This window comes from Melanerpes formicivorus, unplaced genomic scaffold (assembly GCF_026170545.1).
Source record: "Melanerpes formicivorus ecotype bairdi unplaced genomic scaffold, bMelFor1.0.p_v2 SCAF_134, whole genome shotgun sequence".
NCBI lineage: Eukaryota > Metazoa > Chordata > Aves > Piciformes > Picidae > Melanerpes > Melanerpes formicivorus.
In genome coordinates, this window is record NW_027142486.1 from 247,893 (window position 1) to 271,906 (window position 24,014).

The 24,014-nt window shown below is 51.7% G+C and overlaps 1 protein-coding gene across 1 annotated transcript; it reads left to right on the forward strand.

Moving 5' to 3' along the window:
• The first annotated feature begins 814 nt into the window (after positions 1-814).
• On the forward strand, positions 815-18,813 carry LOC137456644 (zinc finger protein 135-like). The gene is made up of 2 exons (XM_068168210.1): positions 815-854; positions 16,974-18,813. The coding sequence occupies exon 2, from the start codon at positions 17,003-17,005 to the stop codon at positions 18,434-18,436; it is 1,434 nt and encodes a 477-aa protein (XP_068024311.1). The 5' UTR covers positions 815-854; positions 16,974-17,002; the 3' UTR covers positions 18,437-18,813.
• Positions 18,814-24,014: the final 5,201 nt, after the last annotated feature.

A 24,014-nucleotide genomic window follows, 5' to 3' on the forward strand; every position in this document is an offset into this window, starting at 1 on the left:
GCACAGCCCCAGGGCAGCCCCAGGGGGAGCTGAGCCCCTGGCACAGGAGCACAGCCCCAGGGCAGCTCAGTCTGACTTTGAGTTTCAAGGCAGTGGCAACCCAGAGCCATGGAATCACCTGGGCTGGAAGGGAGCTGCAGAGGTCACCCAGTCCAAGCCCTGCAGCCAGCAGGGACATCCTCAGCTGCAGCAGGCTGCCCAGGGCCCTGTGCAGCCTCCCCTTGGAGATCTCCAGGCATGGCCCCAAGCCCCTCCCTGGGCCACCTGTGGCAGTGCTCCAGCAGCCTCCTGCTGCAGAACTTGTTCCTCACATCCAAGCTCAACCTGCTCTGCTCTCAGCCCAAACCATTGCCCCTGCTCCTGGCCCTGCAGCCCCTTGGCAGCAGTCCCTCTGCAGCCCTCTTGGAGCCCCTGCAGGGGCTGGGAGCTGCTCTGAGGTCTCCCTGCAGCCTTCTCCTCCCTCTGCTCAGCTGCACCCTGGGGTAGGAGAAGGGGCAATGGATGGAAGCTGCAGCACAGGAGGTTCCACCTCAACCCCAGGAGGAACTTCTTCCCTGTGAGGGTCACAGAGCCCTGGAGCAGGCTGCCCAGAGGGGTTGTGGAGTCTCCTCTGGAGGCTTTCCAGCCCTGCCTGGCTGTGTTCCTGTGCTGGATTCTATGGCCCTGCTCTGGCAGGGGTTGGACTCCAAGATCTCTTTGGGTCCCTTCCAACCCCTGGCATCCAATGATCTTTCTCCTCCTTTTCCTCTCCCTCAAGGCTGCACTTGAGCTCCTCCAACTTCTTCTCCTGGGTATTCTCCTCCAGGGGCTTCTGTGGGGCCATGCTGGGGCTCTGGATCAGCCCTGGGGCCTCGGTGAGTGCCCTGAGGCACAGAGGGAGTGCAGATGGACTGAGGGCTGGAGAGAGGGAGGGTCAAGGAGGTGGGAGGGGTTAGTTCAGCAGTGGTGCTGGCAGCACCTGACCCCAGAAGCCCAAACACCCAAATGCTGCCTGGCTCAGGGCAGTCCCCTGACACCTTCTGACAGCCAACACCACCTGAGCAGGCACTCAGGCTCCTACCTGCACATCCCACCCCATACCCCAGGGCAGGGGGCACCTGAGGTCTGGCTCCCTCTCTGGGCCCTTTCCTCCGGGCAGGGGCTGCAGGCTTCTCTGTGAATCCCTGTGGAAGAGTTTTTGGCTTTTTAAAGAGGTCTTGAGGGGGTTTCAGGCATCTTTGAAGAGTTTGGGGAAGGCAGAATCTCACTAACACCTCTCCAGCGTGCTGGGGGGAAGAACAAAGAGAGGTTTTAATGCATCCTGAGATAGCTTTAGGAACTCTTAGGGGTTTGGAAAGGATTTAGTGAGGATTTTGTCTGGGCCTTTAGGTGTTTGGAAGAGCTGCTGAGGATTTTTAGAGCCCCTTGGAAGGTTTTTAAGCCTTTTTGGAAGCATCTTGAAGACCTAAATCCTGGCAGATGACCTAAGTCCTGGCATTCTGGTGAAGTCCCCACAGACTGGAAAAGGGGAAACATTGCCCCCATCTTCAAAAAGGGCAAGAAGGAGGAACCAGGGAACTCCAGGCCAGTCAGTCTCACCTCTGTGCCTGGAAAGATCATGGAGCAGATCCTCCTGGAGTCACTACTCGCTCAAAAGAATAGTGAAGAGGTGATTGGGAACAGTCAGCATGGCTTTGCCAAGGGCAAATCCTGCCTGACCAACCTGGTGGCCTTCTATGAGCAGGTGACAAAATTAATAGCTGAGGGGAGAGCAACTGATGTCGTTTACCTGGGGCTGAGCAAAGCCTTTGACACTGTCCCACACCACATCCTGGTCTCCAAACTGGTGACACATGGGTTTGATGGGTGACCACTAGATGGATAAGGAACTGGCTTGATGGCCGCACCCAAAGAGTGGCTGTCAATGGCTCCATGTCCCAGTGGAGGCCAGTGACAAGTGGAGTCCCTCAGGGATCAGTCCTGGGACCTGTCTTGTTCAACATCTTTGTGGGGGACATGGACAGTGGCATTGAGTGCACCCTCAGCAAGTTTGCTGATGACACCAAGCTGTGTGGTGCAGCAGACAGGCTGGAGGGAAGGGATCCATCCAGAGGGACCTTGACAGGCTGGAGAGCTGGGCACAAGCCAACCTCATGAAGTTCAATAAGAGCAAGTGCAGGGTCCGGCAGCTGGGTCAAGGCAACCCCAGGCACAAATACAGGCTGGGCAGTGACTGGCTGGAAAGCAGCCCTGAGGAGAGAGACTTGGGGGTGCTGGTGGACAAAAAGCTCAACATGAGCTCTCAGTGTGCACTTGCAGCCCGCAAAGCCAATCAGATCCTGGGCTGCAGCAGGAGAAGTGTGGCCAGCATGTCGAGAGAGGTGATCCTCCCCCTCTGCTCAGCCCTGGTGAGACCCCACCTGGAGTACTGCCTCCAGTTCTGGAGCCCCTATGACAAGAGGGATGTGGAGGTGCTGGAAGGTGTCCAGAGAAGGGCCACAAGGATGATCAGAGGGCTGGAGCACCTCTCCTGTGAGGACAGACTGAAGGAGTTGGGGCTGTTCAGTCTGCAGAAGAGAAGGCTCCGAGGTGACCTCATTGTGGCCTTCCAGTATCTGAAGGGGGCCTACAGGAAGGCTGGGGAGGGACTGCTCAGGATCTCAGGTAGTGATAGGACTAGGGGGAATGGAATGAAGCTGGAGGTGGGGAGATTCAGGCTGGATGTGAGGAGGAGGTTCTTCCCCATGAGAGTGGTGAAACCCTGGAATGTGTTGTCCAGGGAGGTGGTCGAGGCCCCGTCCCTGGGGGTGTTTAAGCCCAGGCTGGATGAGGCTCTGTCCAGCCTGATCTAGTGTGGGGTGTCCCTGCCCATGGCAGGGGGGTTGGAACTAGATGATCCTTGTGGTCCCTTCCAACCCTGAATGAAACTATGAAACTATGAAACTAAATAAGCCTCAAGAGTCACCAAAGTATCTTCAGAAGTAGTTTTTAGGAGAGATTCAAAGAGATTTTAAAGAATTCTAAAGGTTTTTGCCAAGTCTTGGAAGGATTTTGATGATCTTTGGAGGCCTTTTGGAAGGGTTTTGAACAGGAAAGGTCAGGTGCCACGGTGGGACCCCTGGTGCTGCATCGACCTTGAGCTGGGTGGGAAGCTCTGCCTGCACTCAGGCCCTGGTTCAGCTGCTCAGGTGGCACAGAGGGGGCACTGCAGGTTCATTCTCCTCCATCTTGTCTTCATCCTCCTTGTTCTTGTACTCCTCCTTGTCATCCTCCTCATTCTTGATCTCAGCCTCCTTCTCTTCCTCTTCCTTTTGAGGCTGCACTTCAGCTCCCCCAACTTCTTCTCCAGGGTGTTCTCCTCCAGGCTGTCATGCAGGGGCTACTGTTGGGCCATGCTGGGGCTCTAGATCAGCTCTGAGGCCCTTGGTGACTCTGTGGAGACTCTCAGAGGACACAGAGTGGGTGCAGATGTGCCTAAGGACAGGTGGATGGAGGGTCAGGGCAGCAGGGGGCAGCAGGGGTTATTGCAGCAGCTGTGTGGCTCTGCCTGGCTCCTCCCTACAAGGGTGCTGGCAGCAGCTGACCCCAGAAGCTCAAACACCCAAATCCTGCCTGGCTCAGGACAGCCTCCAGCATCCAACATCTCCAGGCTGACACCCAACCCAAGCAGGCACCTGGGGGTCCTACCCCTACACCCCACTGTGGGGCAGGAGTCACCTGAGGTCTCACTCCCTCTCTGTCCCCCTACATGAGGTTCCTGCATGAGGTGGCTGCAGGGTCCCTCCCCACCCCTCATCTGTAACCCCCCCTTGGCTTGGTGCTGTTCTTTCAGCCCTCCAGCTGATCCCAGCCATTAGTCTCAGGCCCCTTCCATTCTTGTGCTCCTGCTTCCAGCCCAGTTCCTTAGGTGCTTCCTCAGCCACAACATTTTCCACTGCACTCTTCCAACCGCAGTGGCAATGGGGGTGGGGGACACAGGGCCATGGGACAGCAAAGCCACCAGGGACATGGATGGGCTGGTGGTGTTGTATAGGTGTTCTGTCACCCTGAGCACAGCTCCCAGGACAAGATGTAAGCAGGCAAAGATGTTTGTTACCTTCCACAGCAAGGTTCTCTAGTCTGTCAGGAGGCACAGGTGCCACATCTTCATTGGCTGTTTTCCACTGGCATGTGTGTGATTAAGGCACACAATAGGTCAAAGTAACAAAACATCATTTTAACACATCCAACCAAATTCTGCCTCATTTCTCTCCTTCAGCTACAAGATGTTCACATTCCTCTGTGAGTCACAGACCACACACAGCCTTCTCTAACGGGAGCAAAGGCAAACCCCCCTCTGCATTCCCCCTTGCTGTGTTTCTCACAGGAGCACACTGTCCCTCCACCTTCTCACACTTCCCACGTGCATAAAAGCAAGCAGGGTAAAATTAGCAATACAACAAAAGCAATTAATGAAATCAGCAATCCAGTTTTGAGGAGAGATTTTATCCATCCAGGTAAGCTCCATCCATGGAAGATCTTCTCTCCAGTCCAAGAAAGGTCTGGTCCTGGTGAGTCTTTGCTGTTCAATCCATCAGGGTTTTATTTGCTGGTGGGGGGGAACTGGATTTGTCACACAACACATCCCATCAAAATCTTCACACCCATGACCATGGGTAACAAGAAATCTGTGGCAGCCCTGTTCTGTGAAGTAGCATGTCTGATAGACTGATGCTCGGTAGCCAAATCACTCCCTAGCTCTGATGTGAGGTTTTGTTTTGCTAACCAACAGCTCCTTCTGTTTCACAGCATCACAGTATCACTTAGGTTGGAAAGGACCTCGAGGATCATCGAGTCCAACCTATCAACACAGACCCCATGACTAGACCATGGCACCAAGGGCCACGTCCAATCTCCCCTTGAACGCCTCCAGGGACGGTGACTCCATCACCTCCCTGGGCAGCATATTCCAATGACGAATGACTCACTTGGTGAAGAACCTCCTCCTCACCTCGAGTCTAAACCTCCCCTGGCGCAGCTTGAGACTGTGTCCCCTTGTTCTGGTGCTGGTTGCCTGGGAGAAGAGGCCAACCCCTTCCTGGCTACAACCACCCTTCAGGTAGTTGTAGAGGGCAATGAGGTCACCCCTGAACTTCCTCTTCTCCAGGCTAAACAATCCCAGCTCCCTCAGCCTCTCCTCACAGGGCTGTGCTCAAGGCCTCTCCCCAGCCTTGTTGCCCTTCTCTGGACACGCTCAAGTGTTTCGATGTCCTTCTTAAACTGAGGGGCCCAGAACTGGACACAGGACTCAAGGTGCAGCCTAACCAGAGCAGAGTACAGGGGCACAATGACCTCCCTGCTCCTGCTGGCCACACTATTCCTAATGCAGGCCAGGATGCTGTTGGCCCTCCTGGCCACCTGGGCACACTGCTGGCTCATATTCAGGTGGCTGTCGATCAGCACCCCCAGCTCCCTCTCTGTTTGGGAGCTCTCCAGCCACTCCGACCCCAACTGCATGAGAGCTTTTGCAGCAGCTGCTCTGGGAGTAAGGATGCTTAGCTGCTATTATTTCTCCTTTATGTCACAAATCTGTGTCATCCCTACAATTGCTGCTCCCACTGAGGCTTCTCCTGTGTCTGTGAGAGGCCAGCTGGGTGTGGTTTAATATCATACTAACATTAGGTGTTAACAGAGTAAGGCATCCCACAGAGCAAGGTCCCTCCTATCATCCTAGAGGGCAAGCCAGGCCAGGCTTGATGCCCACAGATAAGAACAATTCCTGGGGGTAATTTTCTAGGCCAATCAGTACTTGACAGTCCTTCACCTTTTTCTTTCCCATGAGTAACCTTACACCACATGGGATCGTTTCTAAACCTAGGATTTGCTGGAGTGACCTCTTGTGTCCAGGTGTTTTTCCTAGGATTCCTTGGATCCTGTGTAACTGCAGTAGGTGCATGCTGGCATTTTTACACTGCCTAAGGTTTCTCTTTCTTGTGGTTCTACATTGATCTTGTCCAGGTAATTATCCCAGTACTCATTTCCTCAATGCACATTGGCATGCTGGTTTTACACTTTATTCTGGGCAACTGTGAACTTAATTCCTTTACTATCTCTGAGGGATCTGCTAATGGGATTGCTACCAGACATATATGAAGTGGTTGTTCTGGCTGTGCCATGGAGGCACAAAAACTCAAGGCCTGTCTTGGTCCAGAGAGGGAAGGAGACTCAGTTCTTTTGACTATTCCCGTGTTGTGAAATGAGAGGCACAAATGAGGCCAAAATATCAACAGCTAGACTATTGATTACATTAATAAAGTGGATGGATCAGAAGGGGAGAGAGAGAAAATAGAAGAGAGAGAGAGAAGAGGAAAGGAATTATATTCCCACACCCCTCACCCCCCCCAAGACAGTTTGAGTCTGTGGAGGAAAGGTGCTGCAGGAGATGTTGGGTCTGTAGAGACAATTCTGTAGAGGAAAGGTGTTGCAGGAGATGTTGGGGCTGTAGAGAAAGGGTGCTGAGGCTTTGGCTGGAGAAGAGCTGTGGTCCTCTGGGCAGCCTCTTCAGCTCCATGAGTTGCAGCAGGCAGAGCTTAGGGCACAGAGAGAGGTTCAGTCCATTTCTTCCAGGCTCCACAGGCTCTTTTCTCTGGAGCAGCATTGTCCTGGGCTTTTCCTTCTCAGTGGCATGGTCCTTCTCCTGTTTTCCTTCATCTCCATTTTTATTCTGTCAAGCCAGTAGTTGCTCAAGTCTTATATAAAGTTTTTAGTCCTTAGCTATGTGTCCAAGTATTGTCCCTCAGAAATTCATGGTCCAGGAAATCCTCCTTAGGTAAATGTCCAGGTATCGTTCCCCAGGAAATCTTTCTGTGCATTCCTGTGTGTTTGGGCAGGGGTCTGGATGGAGGGGGGAGGCCTCATCCTCCTCCTTCCCCACCTACGTGCCCCCACGCTCATTACACATCAGGAAACAGGTGGTGAATCCATTGTCTCACCCTTTTCAGGGTACTTGATGGGTGGAGATTATCTTGTCCTGAAGGCGTGGTGGCTGGGTCCCTGGGCCACTGTTGTAGGCCAGCTGCAGTCCAGTGTTATCATGATGCAATCACAAGGTGATTTGCATCCAGGATTGGTAGACAGGATTCCTACATGGTCTTTGCACCTTCCTTCCAGTGGCTCTGCCCAACATATATTATCTGGGCAAGCAGCAAGTGATTTTATCTTTGTTGAGTCACACCAGGAGAGCCAACTTTTAGTCTCTCACAAGGCCTTAACTAAGGTTACCCATATATTGTTACTGTTCCATGGAATTAGTTAGGAAGGGTGGTACTCAGTTAATGGGTAACTCAGTGTTAGGGTGATTGTCACAGAGGGTATCAGAGGCTTCATCATTCTCTGGTCTCAGGAATCTTGTGTCACTTCCTCAGAAGGTCTGGTAAGGGCTGGTCACTTTGTGCTGGGATCCACCTGAGTCTGTTCAAGCACAAGCATATCCCTTTCCCCAGGCTAATAAACCACAAGGGCCTTCCCATTTACCATCATGCAGAGACTTTATGTAGACCTTGGCTTTCTGGGGACTCCCTGTAAGATCTTTGGACTGCAGTGAAGCAAAATGAGAATGAATTATTGGTGTGTCTGCTGCTGTAAGAGAAAGAAAATCCAGTACATAAAATGCTTTACTGAGTCTGTTCTGAGGACATTCCCCAACCATTCCCCTTTGTGTTTTTCTAACCCTTCTTTCCATGTTCAGTGAGTGCATCCCACAACTGCTGGAGCTGTAGGGGGTGTGGGATGCCAGTCAGATGTGTTATGCCCCATTGCTTTAGTAACTCTTCAGTTCTCTGAGGGATATATCCAGGAGCATTATCAGATTTGATGGTGTGAGGAGTTCCCAGTACTGCAAATGCAGAAAGCCAATGTCTAATAACATCCCTGCTTTTCCCCCTGTATGCACTGTGGCCCAGAGTGCTCCTGAAAAAGTATCAACAGGAGCATGAGTGCAACTCAGTTGACCAAATTCCTGAATGTGAGTTCATCTGTTTGCCATAGCTGTAGAGCTTGTAGCCCAGGTGGGCTGGTCTTTGTTCGAGTTGAAGGGGCGAAGGCTTGGCAGTCTGGGCAGGCAGGAACAATTTGTTTTGCCTGTGTCCATGAGAGGGCAAATTGTGTTCTCAGAGCTTTAGCACCCTGATGAAAGAAGTCATGAGACAACCTAGCTTGTAATAAAATCTGAGGTGTTGGAGAGAGATGCAGAGGAAATGTAAGTGTTGGGTGATAGGTTGGACTCGATGATCTCAAAGGTCTTTTCCAACCTGATTAGTTCTGTTCTGCTCTATTCTGTTCCTTCTGTAGTAAATCCTGGAAGGTTTGTATGACTTCTGACATGCATGACATAAAAAGAATGTTCTTGATATGTTAATAAATTCCACACATTTTTAAACAAGAAAAATAATTGTTCATTTGCAATGTGCTTAAGCCAGGATTTCTCTAGACTAGGAATCACATTAGCAACCTGTTTCATAGTTTCATTCAGGGTTGGAAGGGACCACAAGGATCATCTAGTTCCAACCCCCCTGCCATGGGCAGGGACACCCCACACTAGATCAGGCTGGACAGAGCCTCATCCAGCCTGCTCTTAAACACCCCCAGGGACGGGGCCTCGACCACCTCCCTGGACAACCCATTCCAGGGTTTCACCACTCTCATGGTGAAGAACCTCCTCCTCACATCTAGCCTGAATCTCCCCACCTCCAGCTTCATTCCATTCCCCCTAGTCCTATCACTACCTGATATCCTGAGAAGTCCTTCCCCAGCCTTCCTGTAGGCCCCTTTCAGATACTGGAAGGCCACAATTAGGTCACCTGGGAGCCTTCTCTTCTGCAGACTGAACAGCCCCAACTCCTTCAGTCTGTCCTCATAGGAGAGGTGCTCCAGCCCTCTGATCATCCTTGTGGCCCTTCTCTGGACACCTTCCAGCACCTCCACATCCCTCTTGTAATAGGGGCTCCAGAACTGGACACAGTACTCCAGGTGGGGTCTCACCAGAGCTGAGTAGAGGGGGAGGATCACCTCCCTCGACCTGCTAGCCACACTTCTCCTGCTGCAGCCCAGGATCTGATTGGCTTTGCGGGCTGCAAGTGCACACTGAGAGCTCCTGTTGAGCTTTTTGTCCACCAGCACCCCCAAGTCTCTCTCCTCAGGGCTACTTTCCAGCCAGTCACTGCCCAGCCTGTATTTGTGCCTGGGATTGCCTCGACCCAGCTGCAGGACCCTGCACTTGCTCTTATTGAACTTCATGAGGTTGGCTTGTGCCCACCTCTCCAGCCTGTCAAGGTCCCTCTGGATGGCCTCCCTTCCCTCCAGCGTGTCTGCTGCACCACACAGCTTGGTGTCATCAGCAAACTTGCTGAGGGTGCACTCAATGCCACTGTCCATGTCCCCCACAAAGATGTTGAATAAGACAGGTCCCAGGACTGATCCCTGAGGGACTCCGCTTGTCCCTGGCCTCCACTGGGACATGGAGCCATTGACAGCCACTCTTTGGGTGCGGCCATCAAGCCACTTCCTTATCCATATCTATTGTGAGTTAGTAACTACATTTAAAGGAGATTTTTCCCATTTTAAAAAAGCCTGAGTCACAGCACATAGCTCCACAATTTGTGGTGAGCCTTGGACTGAAAAGATTTCTTGTTTCCATTCTTTGTGTTCCTGGCAGAGTATGGCAGCCTTGCCTGACTTTCCCGAGCCATCAGTAAGCGCTGTTGGGCCTTCCACAGGTGTTGAGTGGCACAATGGCTTGGACACTAACACAATGTCCTTGCAAAAATTCAGCAATTTGTGATGGAAAATGTATCTCAATTTTTCCTGGATAGCCTTCCAAGGCTACCTGTAAAGACAAACTATTTGCTTGACACCAATCTAAATAATCTGCAGTTATGGGAACACAAACTGTGGATGGTTCTTGTCCGGAGAGCTGTAAAACTCTTTTACGGCTTTTTATGCTATCATCTGGCATCACTTCAGTTTGAGCATCAGTGGTCTTTTGGGGTTGATTTGGCAGAAAGATCCATTCTAGGATAATGAAAGGATCGGTCAGGGATGATATCCACTGGCCTGCAAGTCCATAAGCTTGGCAAAGAGTCACAAAACCGAATAGAATAGAAGTGACCAGATTGGAAAAGACCTTTGAGATCACCGAGTCCAACCTATCGCCCAACACCATCTAATCAACTAAACCATGGCACCAGGTGCCTCATCCAGGCTCTTCCTAAACACCTCCAGGGATGGTGACTTCACCACCTCCCTGGGCAGCACATTCCAATGACCAATCTCTCTTTCTATGAAGAACTTCTTCCTAACATCCTGCCTGAACCTCCCCTGACACAGCCTGAGAAATAACAGAATAGGAGAAATAACAGAACAGGATGATCGGTGTGTCGCCTGTGAGCTTTCCTTTGTCTCAAAGCTCTTTCAGTTTGGGAAACAGCCTGCTCAGCTTCAGCAGTTAACTGCCAGGGTGATAACAAAGCATTGTCACCCTTCAACAAATCCAAAAGTGGAGTGAGTTCAGTATTAGTAATCCCTAAAGATGGACATATCCAGTGTGGTGTTCCTAGCAATTTCTGTGAATCAGTCACATGGCTTGCAGTAATATCCAGTGTAATATTTTGTGGTTCAATGGTTTGATATAAAATTTTCCAACCTAGATACTTCCAGGGAGGAATTGTTTGAGTTTTGGCTGAGGCAGTTTTAAGTCCTCTTCTTTGTAAAGCTGCTTGTGTTTGCAGAGCTATTTGTTGTAACGGAGTTTTGTCTGAAGCTGGTCGATGGTAGGCTGAACATGAGCCTGCAGTGTGCCCAGGCAGCCAAGAGGGCCAATGGCATCCTGGCCTGCATCAGGAAGAGTGTGGCCAGCAGGAGCAGGGAGGTCATTCTGCCCCTGTACACTGCACTGGTTAGGCCACACCTCGAGTCCTGTGTCCAGTTCTGGGCCCCTCAGTTTAGGAAGGAGGTTGACTTGCTGGAACGAGTCCGGAGAAGAGCAACAAAGTTGGTGAGGGGTTTGAAACACAAGCCCTGTGAGGAGAGGCTGAGGGAGCTAGGGTTGCTTAGCCTGGAGAAGAGGAGACTCAGGGGTGACCTTATCACTCTCTACAACTACCTGAAGGGAGGTTGTAGACAGGCTGATGATGGTCTCTTCTCCCAGGCAGCCAGTACCAGAACAAGAGGACACAGTCTCAGGCTGCACCAGGGGAGGTTCAGGTTGGATGTTAGGAAGAAGTTCTATATAGAGAGAGTGATTGCCCATTGGAATGGTCTGCTCAAGGAGGTGGTGGAGTTGCCATCATTGGAGGTGTTCAGAAGGAGACTTGATGGGGTGCTTGGTGCCATGGGTTAGCTGTTTGGGTGGGTTGGATTGGTTGATGGGTTGGACACGATGATCTTGAAGGTCTCTTCCAACCTGGTTTGGTTTATTCTAATAAAGGTTTTATTATTCTAATAAAGTTTATCATCCAGGTAATGCAAACAGAAACGATCTGGAAACAGTCTTCTTATTTCATAGAGAGCTTCAGCTGCAAGTTTCTGACAAATACTTGGACTGTTTTTCATTCCTTGGGGTAGAACTTTCCATTGGGATCTCTGTAAAGGTTCTAAGTTATCAATGGAAGGAATAGAAAAAACAAATTTGTGTCTGTCCTGTGGGTCAAGAAAAATAGTGAAAAAACAATCCTTTAGATCTATGACTATAATGTCCCAGCCCTTAGGTGTCATGGTGGGTGAAGGCATTCCCAGCTGTATCTTCTATGACTTCATTTATTTTTCTTGTATCATTCTCCAGGTTCCATTCTTCTTTTTTATTGCAAAAACTGGGCTGTTCCAAGGACTGGTTGAGGGTACAATGTGTCCCTCTTGTAGTTGTTCCTGTGCTAGGCTTTTAAAGTGTGAGTTTTTCCTCACTAAGAGGCCACTGACGCACCCACAGTGGTGTTTCAGTAAGCCAAGTGAGCTTTGGTGCTGTAGGAAAGGAGATTGTTGAATCAATGACCCCTACAAAAAATGTGAAGTGGTGCTAATATTCGACACTGTCCCACACCACATCCTGGTCTCCAAACTGGTGACACATGGATTTGATGGGTGGACCACTAGATGGATAAGGAACTGGCTTGATGGCCGCACCCAAAGAGTGGCTGTCAATGGCTCCATGTCCCAGTGGAGGCCAGGGACAAGCGGAGTCCCTCAGGGATCAGTCCTGGGACCTGTCTTATTCAACATCTTTGTGGGGGACATGGACAGTGGCATTGAGTGCACCCTCAGCAAGTTTGCTGATGACACCAAGCTGTGTGGTGCAGCAGACACGCTGGAGGGAAGGGAGGCCATCCAGAGGGACCTTGACAGGCTGGAGAGGTGGGCACAAGCCATCCTCATGAAGTTCAATAAGAGCAAGTGCAGGGTCCTGCAGCTGGGCCGAGGCAATCCCAGGCACAAATACAGGCTGGGCAGTGACTGGCTGGAAAGTAGCCCTGAAGAGAGAGCCTTGGGGGTGCTGGTGGACAAAAAGCTCAACATGAGCTCTCAGTGTGCACTTGCAGCCCGCAAAGCCAATCAGATCCTGGGCTGCATCAGGAGAAGTGTGGCTAGCAGGTCGAGGGAGGTGATCCTCCCCCTCTACTCAGCCCTGGTGAGACCCCACCTAGAGTACTGTGTCCAGTTCTGGAGCCCCTATTACAAGAGGGATGTGGAGGTGCTGGAACGTGTCCAGAGAAGGGCCACAAGGATGATCAGAGGGCTGGAGCACCTCTCCTATGAGGACAGACTGAAGGAGTTGGGGCTGTTCAGTCTGCAGAAGAGAAGGCTCCAAGGTGACCTAATTGTGGCCTTCCAGTATCTGAAAGGGGCCTACAGGAAGGCTGGGGAAGGACTTCTCAGGATCTCAGGGAGTGATAGGACTAGGGGGAATGGAATGAAGCTGGAGGTGGGGAGATTCAGGCTGGATGTGAGGAGGAGGTTCTTCACCATGAGAGTGGTGAAACCCTGGAATGGGTTGTGCAGGGAGGTGGTCGAGGCCCCGTCCCTGGGGGTATTTAAGCCCAGGCTGGATGAGGCTCTGTCCAGCCTGATCTAGTGTGGGGTGTCCCTGCCCATGGCAGGGGGGTTGGAACTAGATGATCCTTGTGGTCCCTTCCAACCCTGAATGAAACTATGAAACTATAATAGTAACATTCCAGTGTGACAGAGCATCTCGTCCCCAGAGATTCATGAGTGCTGTGGAGACACACGGGTGAATGGTGGCAATCTGCCCTTCTGGAGTCACAATTTGGACATACAAGGCACTTTGCTGTGCCACTGCTGCTCTTCCGGTGCCAGAGAGTGCATCTGAAGTTTTCATCAAAGGCCAGGAACTTGGCCAGTCCTGTGCTGAAATAATGATCACATCAGCTCCTGTGTCAATCATACCACAAATTGGAATCTTGGAAGGTTTTGCATTTTTAAGTAGAAGTTGGCAGAAGTTGGCCTTTTAGTAGTTGAAGTTTGAGTCCAGTATATTTGATGTTTTCCTGTGGCCCCAAAGTCAGGTGTTCCTCTTTTTTCCTCCTACATTGCTAACTTGATTTGTGAAAGGCACAAGCTGTGTGATAAGGCTTCCTGATGGAAGAAAGACAGGAGGGGATGGAGTCCACACTAAGGCTTGTATTTGACCTGCAAAATCAGAATCAATAACACCAGGCAGTACCAATAGTCCTTCTAAAGTAGCACTTGAATGCCCTATCAGCAAGGCACTCAGTCCTCTACCAATTGGACCATATGTGTTTAGTGGCATCTTACACACACTGTAGTCTCTTACTGTAACTGATTGCACTGTGGCAAGATCCAGTCCAGCACTCCTCTCTGTGGCTGGGAGGGAAGAGTTAATGATTGTCTGAGGCCAGGATTTTGTATTCTGGCGTGCCCCCTCCCTGCGCTCTGTTGCCTGTTTCCTGTCATCACTGGTAAGGAATTTCTATTGTGGTGGTTTGAGCCTTAACTGGGACTTAAGAGCTCAGATGGTGGCAAGGCTGAGAATCCCTCCCCTGCTCCCCCCTCCTCCCTCCCAACAGAGAGGGGGAAAAAAAAGAAAGGGAAGGAGCAAATCTACCAAGAAATAATCTGGAGTTGGCTTGGAAGTAGAGAGGTAAAGAGTTCTCTTTAAAATATATATATAAAAACCAATAGCAGGTAAGGTTCACAAGGGCCAAGGAACAAGGATGGAGGGGAGGGGAATATAAATAAGAATACAAACCCAGTCTCTCTGGAGAGGTGTGGAGGCAGCAGGGAGAAGGATCAGGCCCGACCATGTGGCAGAGGAGCAGGAAGGCAGCTGCAGTAGCTCTTGTCCAGGAAAGGCAGAAGCCAAGAAGAGCTAATGGCTGCAGTGTCCTTCCTTTTATACACTAGCTGGGCAGGGAGGGGGAATGGAATAGACTGAGTTTCCCAGGGGGAAAAACACCCTGCAGGGAGGGCAAAGGACTCGCAAGCCCTCCACCCTGTTTTCAGGATGGGTGTAACCCATCACATCCATAGATACTGAATTTAGACCAACACTGATCAGAGAGCTGATCCTGCCTCCGGCATGTAAAGCAAAAGGCACTTTGCTGAAAGTCAGCAGGCCGTTGTGTTGTATTACACTTCCGGCTCTGATGTCCCTTTGTGACAGTTTCAGGCTGTGCCTTTAAGAAAGATAGCTGCAAATTCCCCAGCTGAATAGTTGGGTGTAAAACAGAAAAGAATAGCGATAGGAATGTTGTTGGTAGATGAGTGGGATGTGGTTGTACAAGCTTACATTGTTCCAGGTTGAGGCAGAGCCTCTCTTGCCTCCCACCGGGGCAGAAGAAACAAGACTGGAACAAAGAGATGGCAGAAGTGGTGGAAAGTTGAAATGGAAAAGCAGAGAATGTTTTACAGAGAACCACAACCACAGTGACAAAAGGAGATCCCAAAGCATACCCAGAAGCATCCCAACACTCTCCTCTCCCCACCTGAGAATATACCCAAAACCCCCAGGGCTCGCTCTTTCCCCCACCTCCACTGTTAGGCTAATCTCAGCTGGCCAGGTCTGAGATTGCCCTTCCCCCTTCTCCTCCTGGCATTAGGCCTGGCCAGGCCCAAGAGGCTGCAAGATGACTCCCCCCTCCATTACCAGATAGGGAGCATCTCCACAGGAGTAGTGAGGGAAGAAAGAGAAAGTGTAAGACCTTGCTGGTGGTTTTATAGGGAGCAGGACATTATGGGATGAAATACACAGCTTCCTGTGTCCACCCTCTGGGCTGGACCCTCGGGACCCCAGGGGTGTGTCTTATGTGGCCGCAGCAGGGGGGCACCCAGCCCAAACTGCCACATACATTTTTCTCTCACTCTCACTCTGTCTCTCTGTGCTGGCATGGATGCTGCTCTGGGACAGAGACTGCTTATCATCTAACGACCTTGGGATAAGCATTGCCAGCTTTCTAACAACACCTGAGACAACTAAAACAAAATCCCTCTAACAGTTCCCCTTTTCTCCTTTCTTCTAATTAACCAGAGGGGAAAAGGAGGGAGAGGTTGAGGGGGAGCAGGGCAGTATCCTCCTGCCCAAGGAGGATTTGTGTGCTGTTTGCCTCTTTTTTTGATAAAAGCCCCTGCATGCTCTTGTCCCTACTGTGTATTTTGTGTCTATTCATTGCATTCCCTTCTTCCTTGTAAAATACAGCACCTTCATTTGCTTCTCCGACTGACTGCAGCCGAGCTTTCGTTTGCTGTGGGTGGGTTAAACCATCACATCCTTCTGTCCACAGTTAAAACATCTTGGAGAACTTTTAAGAGCTGTGGCTCAGAGCCACTGTGGGAGCTGTGTTAGCAGCCATGGCCTCTATGGCTGATGCTGTAGTGTTTAGTTTCTGGCACGCCTTGATCACCTCTACCATCGTAGGCTCCTTTAAGGGCAGAATCATTTTCTTACACTCTGCATTTGCATTCTCCACGGCAAGTGCCTTGAGAAAAGTTTCCTTTGCCTCCTCATGGTTGACTTGTTTGTCTATGGCATCCTTTAATCTTTCTCTGAAATGGAGAGAAGTTTCTCATGGACCTTGTTTAATAGATGTGAATTTTAAAGTAGGCTTCCTCAAATCAGGAATATGTCCTAATGCTTCCTCCTCCTCCTCCCCCCCCTCCTCCTCTCCCCCTCCTCCTCCCCCCCTCCTCCTCCCCCCCCTCCTCCTCCTCCCCTCCTCCTCCTCCCCTCCTCCTCCTCCCCTCCTCCTCCTCCTCCCCTCCTCCTCCTCCTCCTCCCCTCCTCCTCCTCCCCTCCTCCTCCTCCCCTCCTCCTCCTCCCCTCCTCCTCCTCTCCTCCTCCTCCTCCCCTCCTCCTTTCCTCCTCCTCCTTTCCTCCTCCTCCTTTCCTCCTCCTCCTCCTCCTCCTTTCCTCCTCCTCCTCCTCCAGGAATGCCACCAGGGTAAAAGTCAATTGATTAATCTCACAGAGACTAACCCGAAGGCTGTCATTTGTGAGGCTGACAAGCAGGAGCATCTCTGCAACCCTGTGAAAGTGAAATTTCTTGGTAGTGCAAGTGGGAGTCATAAGGAATAGTTGCTCAAGGTGCACATTGGGGAGTCATCATTTGTTGTCATATAGCAGGTGGATGCACCCTGAGCACAGCTTCCAGGGCTGTTCTTTCAGCCCTCCAGCTGATCCCAGCCATTAGTCTCAGGCGTCTTCCATTCTTGTGCTCCTGCTTCCAGCCCAGTTCCTTAGATGCTTCCTCAGCCACATTTTCCACTGCACTCTTCCAACAACAGTGGCACTGGGGGTGGGGGACACAGGGCCATGGGACAGCAAAGCCACCAGGGACATGGTTGGGCTGGTGGTGTTGTATAGGTGTTCTATCACCTAGAGCACAGCTTCCCCAGCTGAATGTTGGGAGGTGTTGGGTGTCAGGGACTGTCATGGCCCAGGCAGGATCTCAGGGCTTGAGCTCCTGGGGTCAGGTGCTTCCATCTTCCCTAAGGCACAGAGGTGAGCCCTTGCCCCACCAGCATGGCCTCACAGAAGGAGGACCTGGACAAGAGGTGGGAGGAAAAGAAGCATCCAGGGAACAATTTGGAGCAACTGATATGCAGCCCCAAGGAAGAGGAGAATGAAGATGACAAGATAGAGTATGACAATGTTGAGTGTGAGGAGGAGAAGAACAATGAGGATGAAGATGACCAGGATAAGGAAGAAGAGAAGGAGTGTGAGCAAGAGGATGAAGCCATGGCAGCCCTCTCTGTGCCCCCCAAGCAACTGAATCAGAGCCCTGAGTGTGGGCAGAGCTTTTCCCCTGGCACAGAGCCGGTGGAGCACCACTGCCCCGAGCCTGGCACCAGGCCCTGTGTCTGTGGTGACTGTGGCAAGAGGTCCACTCAGAGTTCCACCCCAACACAGTACTGTCGCACCCACACCAGTGAAAAATCTTTCACTTGCGCTGCCTGCAGCCAGAGCTTCGGCTGCAGCTCCCACCTCACCCACACTGGAGAGAAGCCCTACGTGTGTGGGGACTGCGGTAAGAGATTCACTGACAAGTCCTCCCTCATGAAGCATTGCCGTGTCCACACTGGTGAGAAACCGTTTACTTGTGACGCCTGCGGCAAGCGCTTCAGCCAGAGCTCCAACCTCGCCCAGCACCGCCGCATCCACACCAACGAGAGGCCCTACAGCTGCACTACCTGCGGCAAGAGTTTCAACAGCAGTTCAAGCCTCACCAAGCACGGCCGCATGCACTCTGGTGAGAAGCCCTTCACCTGCTCTGACTGCGGCCAGAGCTTCAGCCAGCGCTCCAACCTCACCCAGCATCGCCGCATCCACACCAACGAGCAGCCCTACAGTTGCGCCGCCTGCGGCAAGACCTTCAACAGCTCTTCAAGTCTCACCATCCACCGCCGCATGCACTCCGGTGAGAAACCCTTCACCTGCTCCGACTGTGGACAGAGCTTCAGCCAGTGCTCCAACCTCGCCCAGCACCGCCGCATCCACACTGGCGAGAAGCCCTATGCGTGTCAGGACTGTGATAAGAGATTCACCTACAAGCCTTCTCTCACAAACCATCGCCGTGTCCACACCAGGGAAGAGGCTTTCATTTGTGGTGACTGCGGCAAGAGCTTCAGCCGCAGCTCCAGCCTCACCATCCACCGCCGGATCCACACTGGAGAGCATCTGTTCCCCTGTGCTGACTGCGGCAAGAGCTTCACCCTGAGCTCCACTCTCCTCCAGCACCGCCTCATCCACAGCGGTGAAAAACCCTACAGCTGCTCCTCCTGTGGCAAGAGCTTCAACAGCAGATCAACCCTGGCCCAGCACCGCCGCACCCACACTGGTGAGAAGCCCTTCAGCTGCAGTGTCTGTGGCAAGAGCTTCAGCCAGCGCTCTAATCTCACCCAGCATCGCCGTACCCATGCCTGTGACCAGCCCACACTGGGCAGCAGGCACAAATAGACTCACCCTGGGTCTGTTGGGATAATTGTGAGCCCCTCGAAATGGCCTTTCCAGGAGATGGAACCGGGATCACCTCCTTTCCACTTGCATTTCTCAGCGGCTGGGGGCTCCAGCAGGAACAAAGTCCTCCTGCCCTTCTGAACAGCAATTAGTGGTGATGAGAATAATTAGGGTGATGAGTTGGCACAGCTGGAGCTGCCATTGGAGCTGGCTTGAGCTTTGCCAGGGTGTGTCTGGTTCTTCCCCAATGCTTTGGATCTCACTCAGGTTGCCCAGTTGTGTCAATAAAACCCCAAAGTTACCACATCCTGTCTTTTTTGCTTTTATTTCCCCACCATGCTCGAATGTTGAGGGCATTTGTTCCCTAGGAATGGGGCTGGAGCCATGTGCCTAGTTCTGGGAGGTCAAAGTGAGGTGCTCAGAAGAGTCCTGAGAGTGTCTTGCAGAGGGCAGTCTCAGGGGCATCTCAGAGGGGTTTTTTTTGAGGGGTCTGAAGATATCTAAGATGTTTGAGGGCCTGGAGGGTTCTAGGATTGACTTTTGGGCTCATTGGAGGGTGTAGGGGGAATCTCAGGGAGGTCTTTGAAAGCACTCAGAAAGCTTCTGTCAGATTTCCACTAAGGGGTTCTGCTGCTTTCAAGCAGGACCAGGCCTTCCAAAAGGCTTCCCCCTAGCTCAGCAGTGTTCCTGACGGATTCCTGCTGACCTGAGGTTTCCCTCAGACTTTCCACCTACCCAAAAATCAGAAGAGTTTAAGAGCTTTTAGGAGCTTCATGAGTGTGAAGAGTTGAATCATTCTGAGAAGCAATGCTGTGCCTCACCACAGTGCCCACTGAGTGCTGCTGTACCAGACATACAGGATTACAGATCACATTAGGGGTTGGAAGGGACCTCTGGAGACCTTGGAGTCCAACTTCCTGCCAGAGCAGGACCATAGAATCCAGCACAGGAACACATCCAGATGGGGCTGGAAAGTCTCCAGAGAAGGAGACTCCACAACCTCTCTGGGCAGCCTGCTCCAAGTGCTCTGTGACCCTTACACTAAAGAAGTTCTTCCTCATGGTGAGGTGGAACCTCCTGTGCTGGAGTTTCCATTCACTGCCCCTTGTCCTGCTGTGGTGAAGGCACATTATGCCCAAATATATATCTTGTCCCAGCATGTGGACAAGTTCCCCTCCTTCAGGAGGGAGACAAAAGCCAGGCCATCACTGCCCCTTGCACGCTCCCATCACATGCAGTGCTCCTGCAAATACCAATTATGGCATAATTCTAGCTTCATGCTATCTATAGGCTGAAGCCAGTTGTCTACAAGAGTGCCCATTGGTCAAACCCAGCCTCGAGGAACCTAGAAGTATCACCCCAGTTGGTAAACAAGTTGCCCACTATTTCACTTTGTCTCTCTCCTTGCTCTAGAGGACAATGTTTGAGCCATAGCCTCTGCCATTGAGCTCAGTGCTGTTAGTTTTTCTCTCTCATACCTGCACGCATACTGAAAGCCTTTGCACAATGAGAAGAAGCCTGAATCAAATAATCTCCAGAGGGAGGACCTTCGCTGAGCCTGAGAAGCCCAGCATCGCCACAGCCAGTCACACTGACCGGGAGAGCCCACCGTGCCACCTGAGGACTGGACCCCTGAAGGTAAGATCTGCTCAGCTGCTGGGGAGAAGGGACTTGACCGAGTCTGGTAGTGCACACATCTGCACAACCCCGCTATTGTGAGAGAGGAGCCCTGTAATCCTCAGGGAAGACCTAGAGCACTGTCCATGCACCATACCGCTCTGAGAGTCCTGCTGCTCCTTTAAGTTAATGGGAAGCTGCTGCTTCACACAGCTGCATTTCTTCCCCAAGGCTGTTTACATCAGCCCCGAGACCCATCGTAGCCAGGCCAACCCCCGCCGGGTCTGCCCCCCCTGCTGCTGTGCCAGATTGGAAGCCTCCAAGCCCACCTATCGGCAACCATCGCCCTGCCCTGCCGTGTGAGCCAACTCTGAGGGCCGACCCCGTTCCAGGGACCAGCCCTACCAGCCCCACTGGGCCAATCCCTGCAGGACCGTTCCCTATTGTCTGGAGGGAATCTGCCAAGTCCTGTGAAGGGAACCTGCTTGCTAGCTAAGCCCAGGTTCCATTCCCTCTCCACTGCCGGAGAGAGGAGACAGCTACCCAGCGCCACTGTCCAGACCTGCCTAGGAACTGATCCATGACAGTAGTCTGCCGGAATCCAACCTGGCTACAAACAACAACTACAAAGTATCTCCCACCTGCTCTCCACTGGTCAGCGTTCAGCTCAAAGCCTCGGCGTCTCTGATGCCTAGAAACATTGCTGTATAGCCAGAAGCCGCTCGCGTTCTGTCGAGTCGCCATCTCGTGGCCAAGCAGCAGAACTGCACCTTTGTTACATAAATATAGCAATACTTCTGTGAATGGTTCAACTGAGTTCTGATTACAAGACTAAGCCACTTATGGAATGTGTTTCATGAACGTGCACTAGAACATGTATATAAATTAGTGATTCTTTGGTTATTAATATTCTTTGCAATTAATAAAATAATATTTTCATAATTCATATTTCATAACCTCTTCATCACACCTACCCTAGGGCACAAGTGAGCAGAGCCTGACCCTGTACCTTCCTTCCATACCCCCAGCCCTCAGATATTGATAGACATTGATCAGATCTCCTCTCAGTCTTCTCCTCTGCAGACTAAACAGCCCCAGGGCTCTCAGCCTCTCTTCACCAGGCAGTGCTCAGTCCCTTCAGCATCCTTGGAGCCCTCTGTTGGGTTCTCTCCAGCAGGTCCCTGTCCCTCTTGAACTGGGAAGCCCAGAACTGGGAGCAATGCTCTAGGTGAGGCCTCACTAGGGCAGAGTAGAGGGGGAGGAGAACCTCCCTGGCTCTGCTGGACACTGCCAGGGATGTTCTTAATAATGATGTCTGAAACAGGAATTATAAAACTGCAATTGTTTCTTGCTTAGGGAAATCCCTCCTTGGTCTGTACACAGATGTAGAAGATCATTTACAGGAAGCTCAGGAAGCTGGGAAAGGAGAAGCCTCAGGAAGCTTTCCCCCCCCCCAGAGAGCAGGAGGCAGAATCCCAGAAAATCCAGGAAATAAACCCAAAAGAGCCAAATTCCCTCACGAGAGAGGTGCCCTGAGCAGGGAGAATTGCTTGTGGTTCTTTAGCTACCAAAGCTCTGTCAAGACTGTGCCAGGTTACACCCAGCCCAGGAGAGGGTGGGCTGAAAAAGAACCTAACCCCCAGGTGGACAAAGAAACCTGACCCAGGTGGGCAGAGAGACTTGGTCCCCTCTCCCAGGGGGAGAGGTCCCTGGGTCAAAATCTGTTCCACTCCCTGTCCACAGCCTTTTGAAGGGGAGACATTTCCTGCCTCTCTCTTTCTTGCTCCTGCCCTCACCTGCCTGAGATGCTGCTGCTGCTGTAACCATGTGGTGGGGCCTGTTCCATGTTGCTCCAGACTCCTAGGGACTGCATCTAAAGAGAGCCCACATTGTATCCAGAAAACCCTTTGCCAGCTTGTGCCTGGGTCTGTATAGATTCTTTATTCACCCTTTTTCCTTACACCTTTGTAACCTTCCTCCTACTCAAGTGCTGTATATATATCTGTTGTTAAAGTTACTTTTTTACTTCCAAATTGCTTCAAGATTGTTTCTTTCACAGTTTTACCTCTCTTTCTTCTGACTAATTTGCTTTCCCTTGCTGGGAAAAAAAGGGAGAGGGAAGGCAATCTAAATCTTTTCCATTTCAGTATTCAGTATTCCTAAGGTTGGAAGAGACCTCAAAGATCATCAAGTCCAACCTGACACCACAGACCTCATGACTAGAGTAGGGAGGACACTACTGCCCACTGTAGGCTTGAACTCACAACCTTTTCATTAAGGGTCCAATGCGCTACCAACTGAGCCACCTGATCTTCATGTGGGCTTTTGGACTCCAGGAAAGCTTAAACCACAACAATGATCCATTGGGAAGATGCCATCTGTTGCCAGCCAGCACATCAGAGCCAAGTACATTCCCCAGGCAGGGGCTTAGAGCTGCCTCCACCACAAGGTGCTGTAAGAGAATACAAATGTATTCCATGTTTGGGGCAGTGATATCTTCAAACACCACCAGAATTTATTTAAGAAGCCAAGCTGCTCTCCATCATTTTTCATCAGTCCTGGCTCACTGGAGAGGTCCCAGAGGACTGGAAGCTGGCCAGCATGGTGCCCATCCACAAGAAGGGCTGGTTGGATGAGCCAGGGAATAATAGGCCTGTCATCCTGACCTCAGTGCCAGGCAAGATCATGGAACAGGTCATCCTGAGTGCAATCACACAGCACTAACAGGATGGCCAAGGGATCAGGCCTAGCCAGCATGGATTTAGGAAGGGCAGGTCTTGCCTGACCAACCTGATCTCCTTCTATGAGCAGGTGACCCGCCTGGTGGATGTGGGGAGGCCTGTGGATGTAGTCTACCTGGACTGCAGCAAGGCCTTTGACACCGTCCCCCATAGCAAACTCCTGGCCAAGCTGTCAGACCATGGCTTGGATAGGAGCACACTGCACTAGGTTAGGAACTGGCTGGATGGCTGAGCCCAGAGAGTGGTGGTGAATGGTGCCACAGCCAGCTGGCAGCCAGGCACCAGTGGTGTGCCCCAAGGATCAGTGCTGGGCCCTGTGCTCTTTAACATCTTTATTGATCATCTGGATGAGGGCATTGAGTCCATCATCAGTAAATTTGCAGATGACACCAAGCTGGGGGCAGGAGTTGATCTGCTGGAGGGCAGAGAGGCTCTGCAGAGAGACCTCGACAGGCTGGACAGATGGGCAGAGTCCAACAGCATGAGATTGAACACATCCAAGTGCCGGGTTCTGCACATCGGCCACACCAACCCCATGCAGTGCTACAGGCTGGGGTCAGAGTGGCTAGAGAGCAGCCAGGTAGAGAGGGACCTGGGGGTGCTGGTTGATGGTAGGCTGAACATGAGCCTGCAGTGTGCCCAGGCGGTCAGGAGGGCTAATGGCATCCTGGCCTGCATCAGGAACAGTGTGGCCAGCAGGAGCAGGGAGGTCATTCTGCCCCTGTACACTGCACTGGTTAGGCCACACCTCAAGTACTGTGTCCAGTTCTGGGCCCCTCAGTTTAGGAAGGAGGCTGACTTGCTGCAAGGTGTCCAGAGAAGGGCAACAAAGTTGGTGAGGGGTTTGGAACACAGCCCTATGAGGAGAGGCTGAGGGAGCTGGGGTTGCTTAGCCTGGAGGAGACTCAGGGGTGACCTTATTGCTGTCTACAACTACCTGAAAGGGGGTTGTAGACAGGCAGAGGTTGCTCTCTTCTCCCAGGCAGCCAGCACCAGAACAAGAGGACACAGTCTCAGGCTGTGCCAGGGGAGGTTCAGGCTGGAGGTCAGGAGGAAGTTTTACACAGAGAGAGTGATTGCTCACTGGAATGGGCTGCCCGGGGAGGTGGTGGAGTCGCCGTCACTGGAGGTGTTCAGGAGGAGACTTGACAGGGTGCTTGGTTACATGGGTTAGTTGACTAGGTGGTGTTGGATGATAGGTTGGATGCGATGATCTTGAA

Excerpts from the sequence above, each read along its gene's own strand:
- LOC137456644 (XM_068168210.1), top strand. The coding sequence starts at position 17,003 with ATGGCCTCACAGAAGGAGGACCTGGACAAGAGGTGGGAGGAAAAGAAG.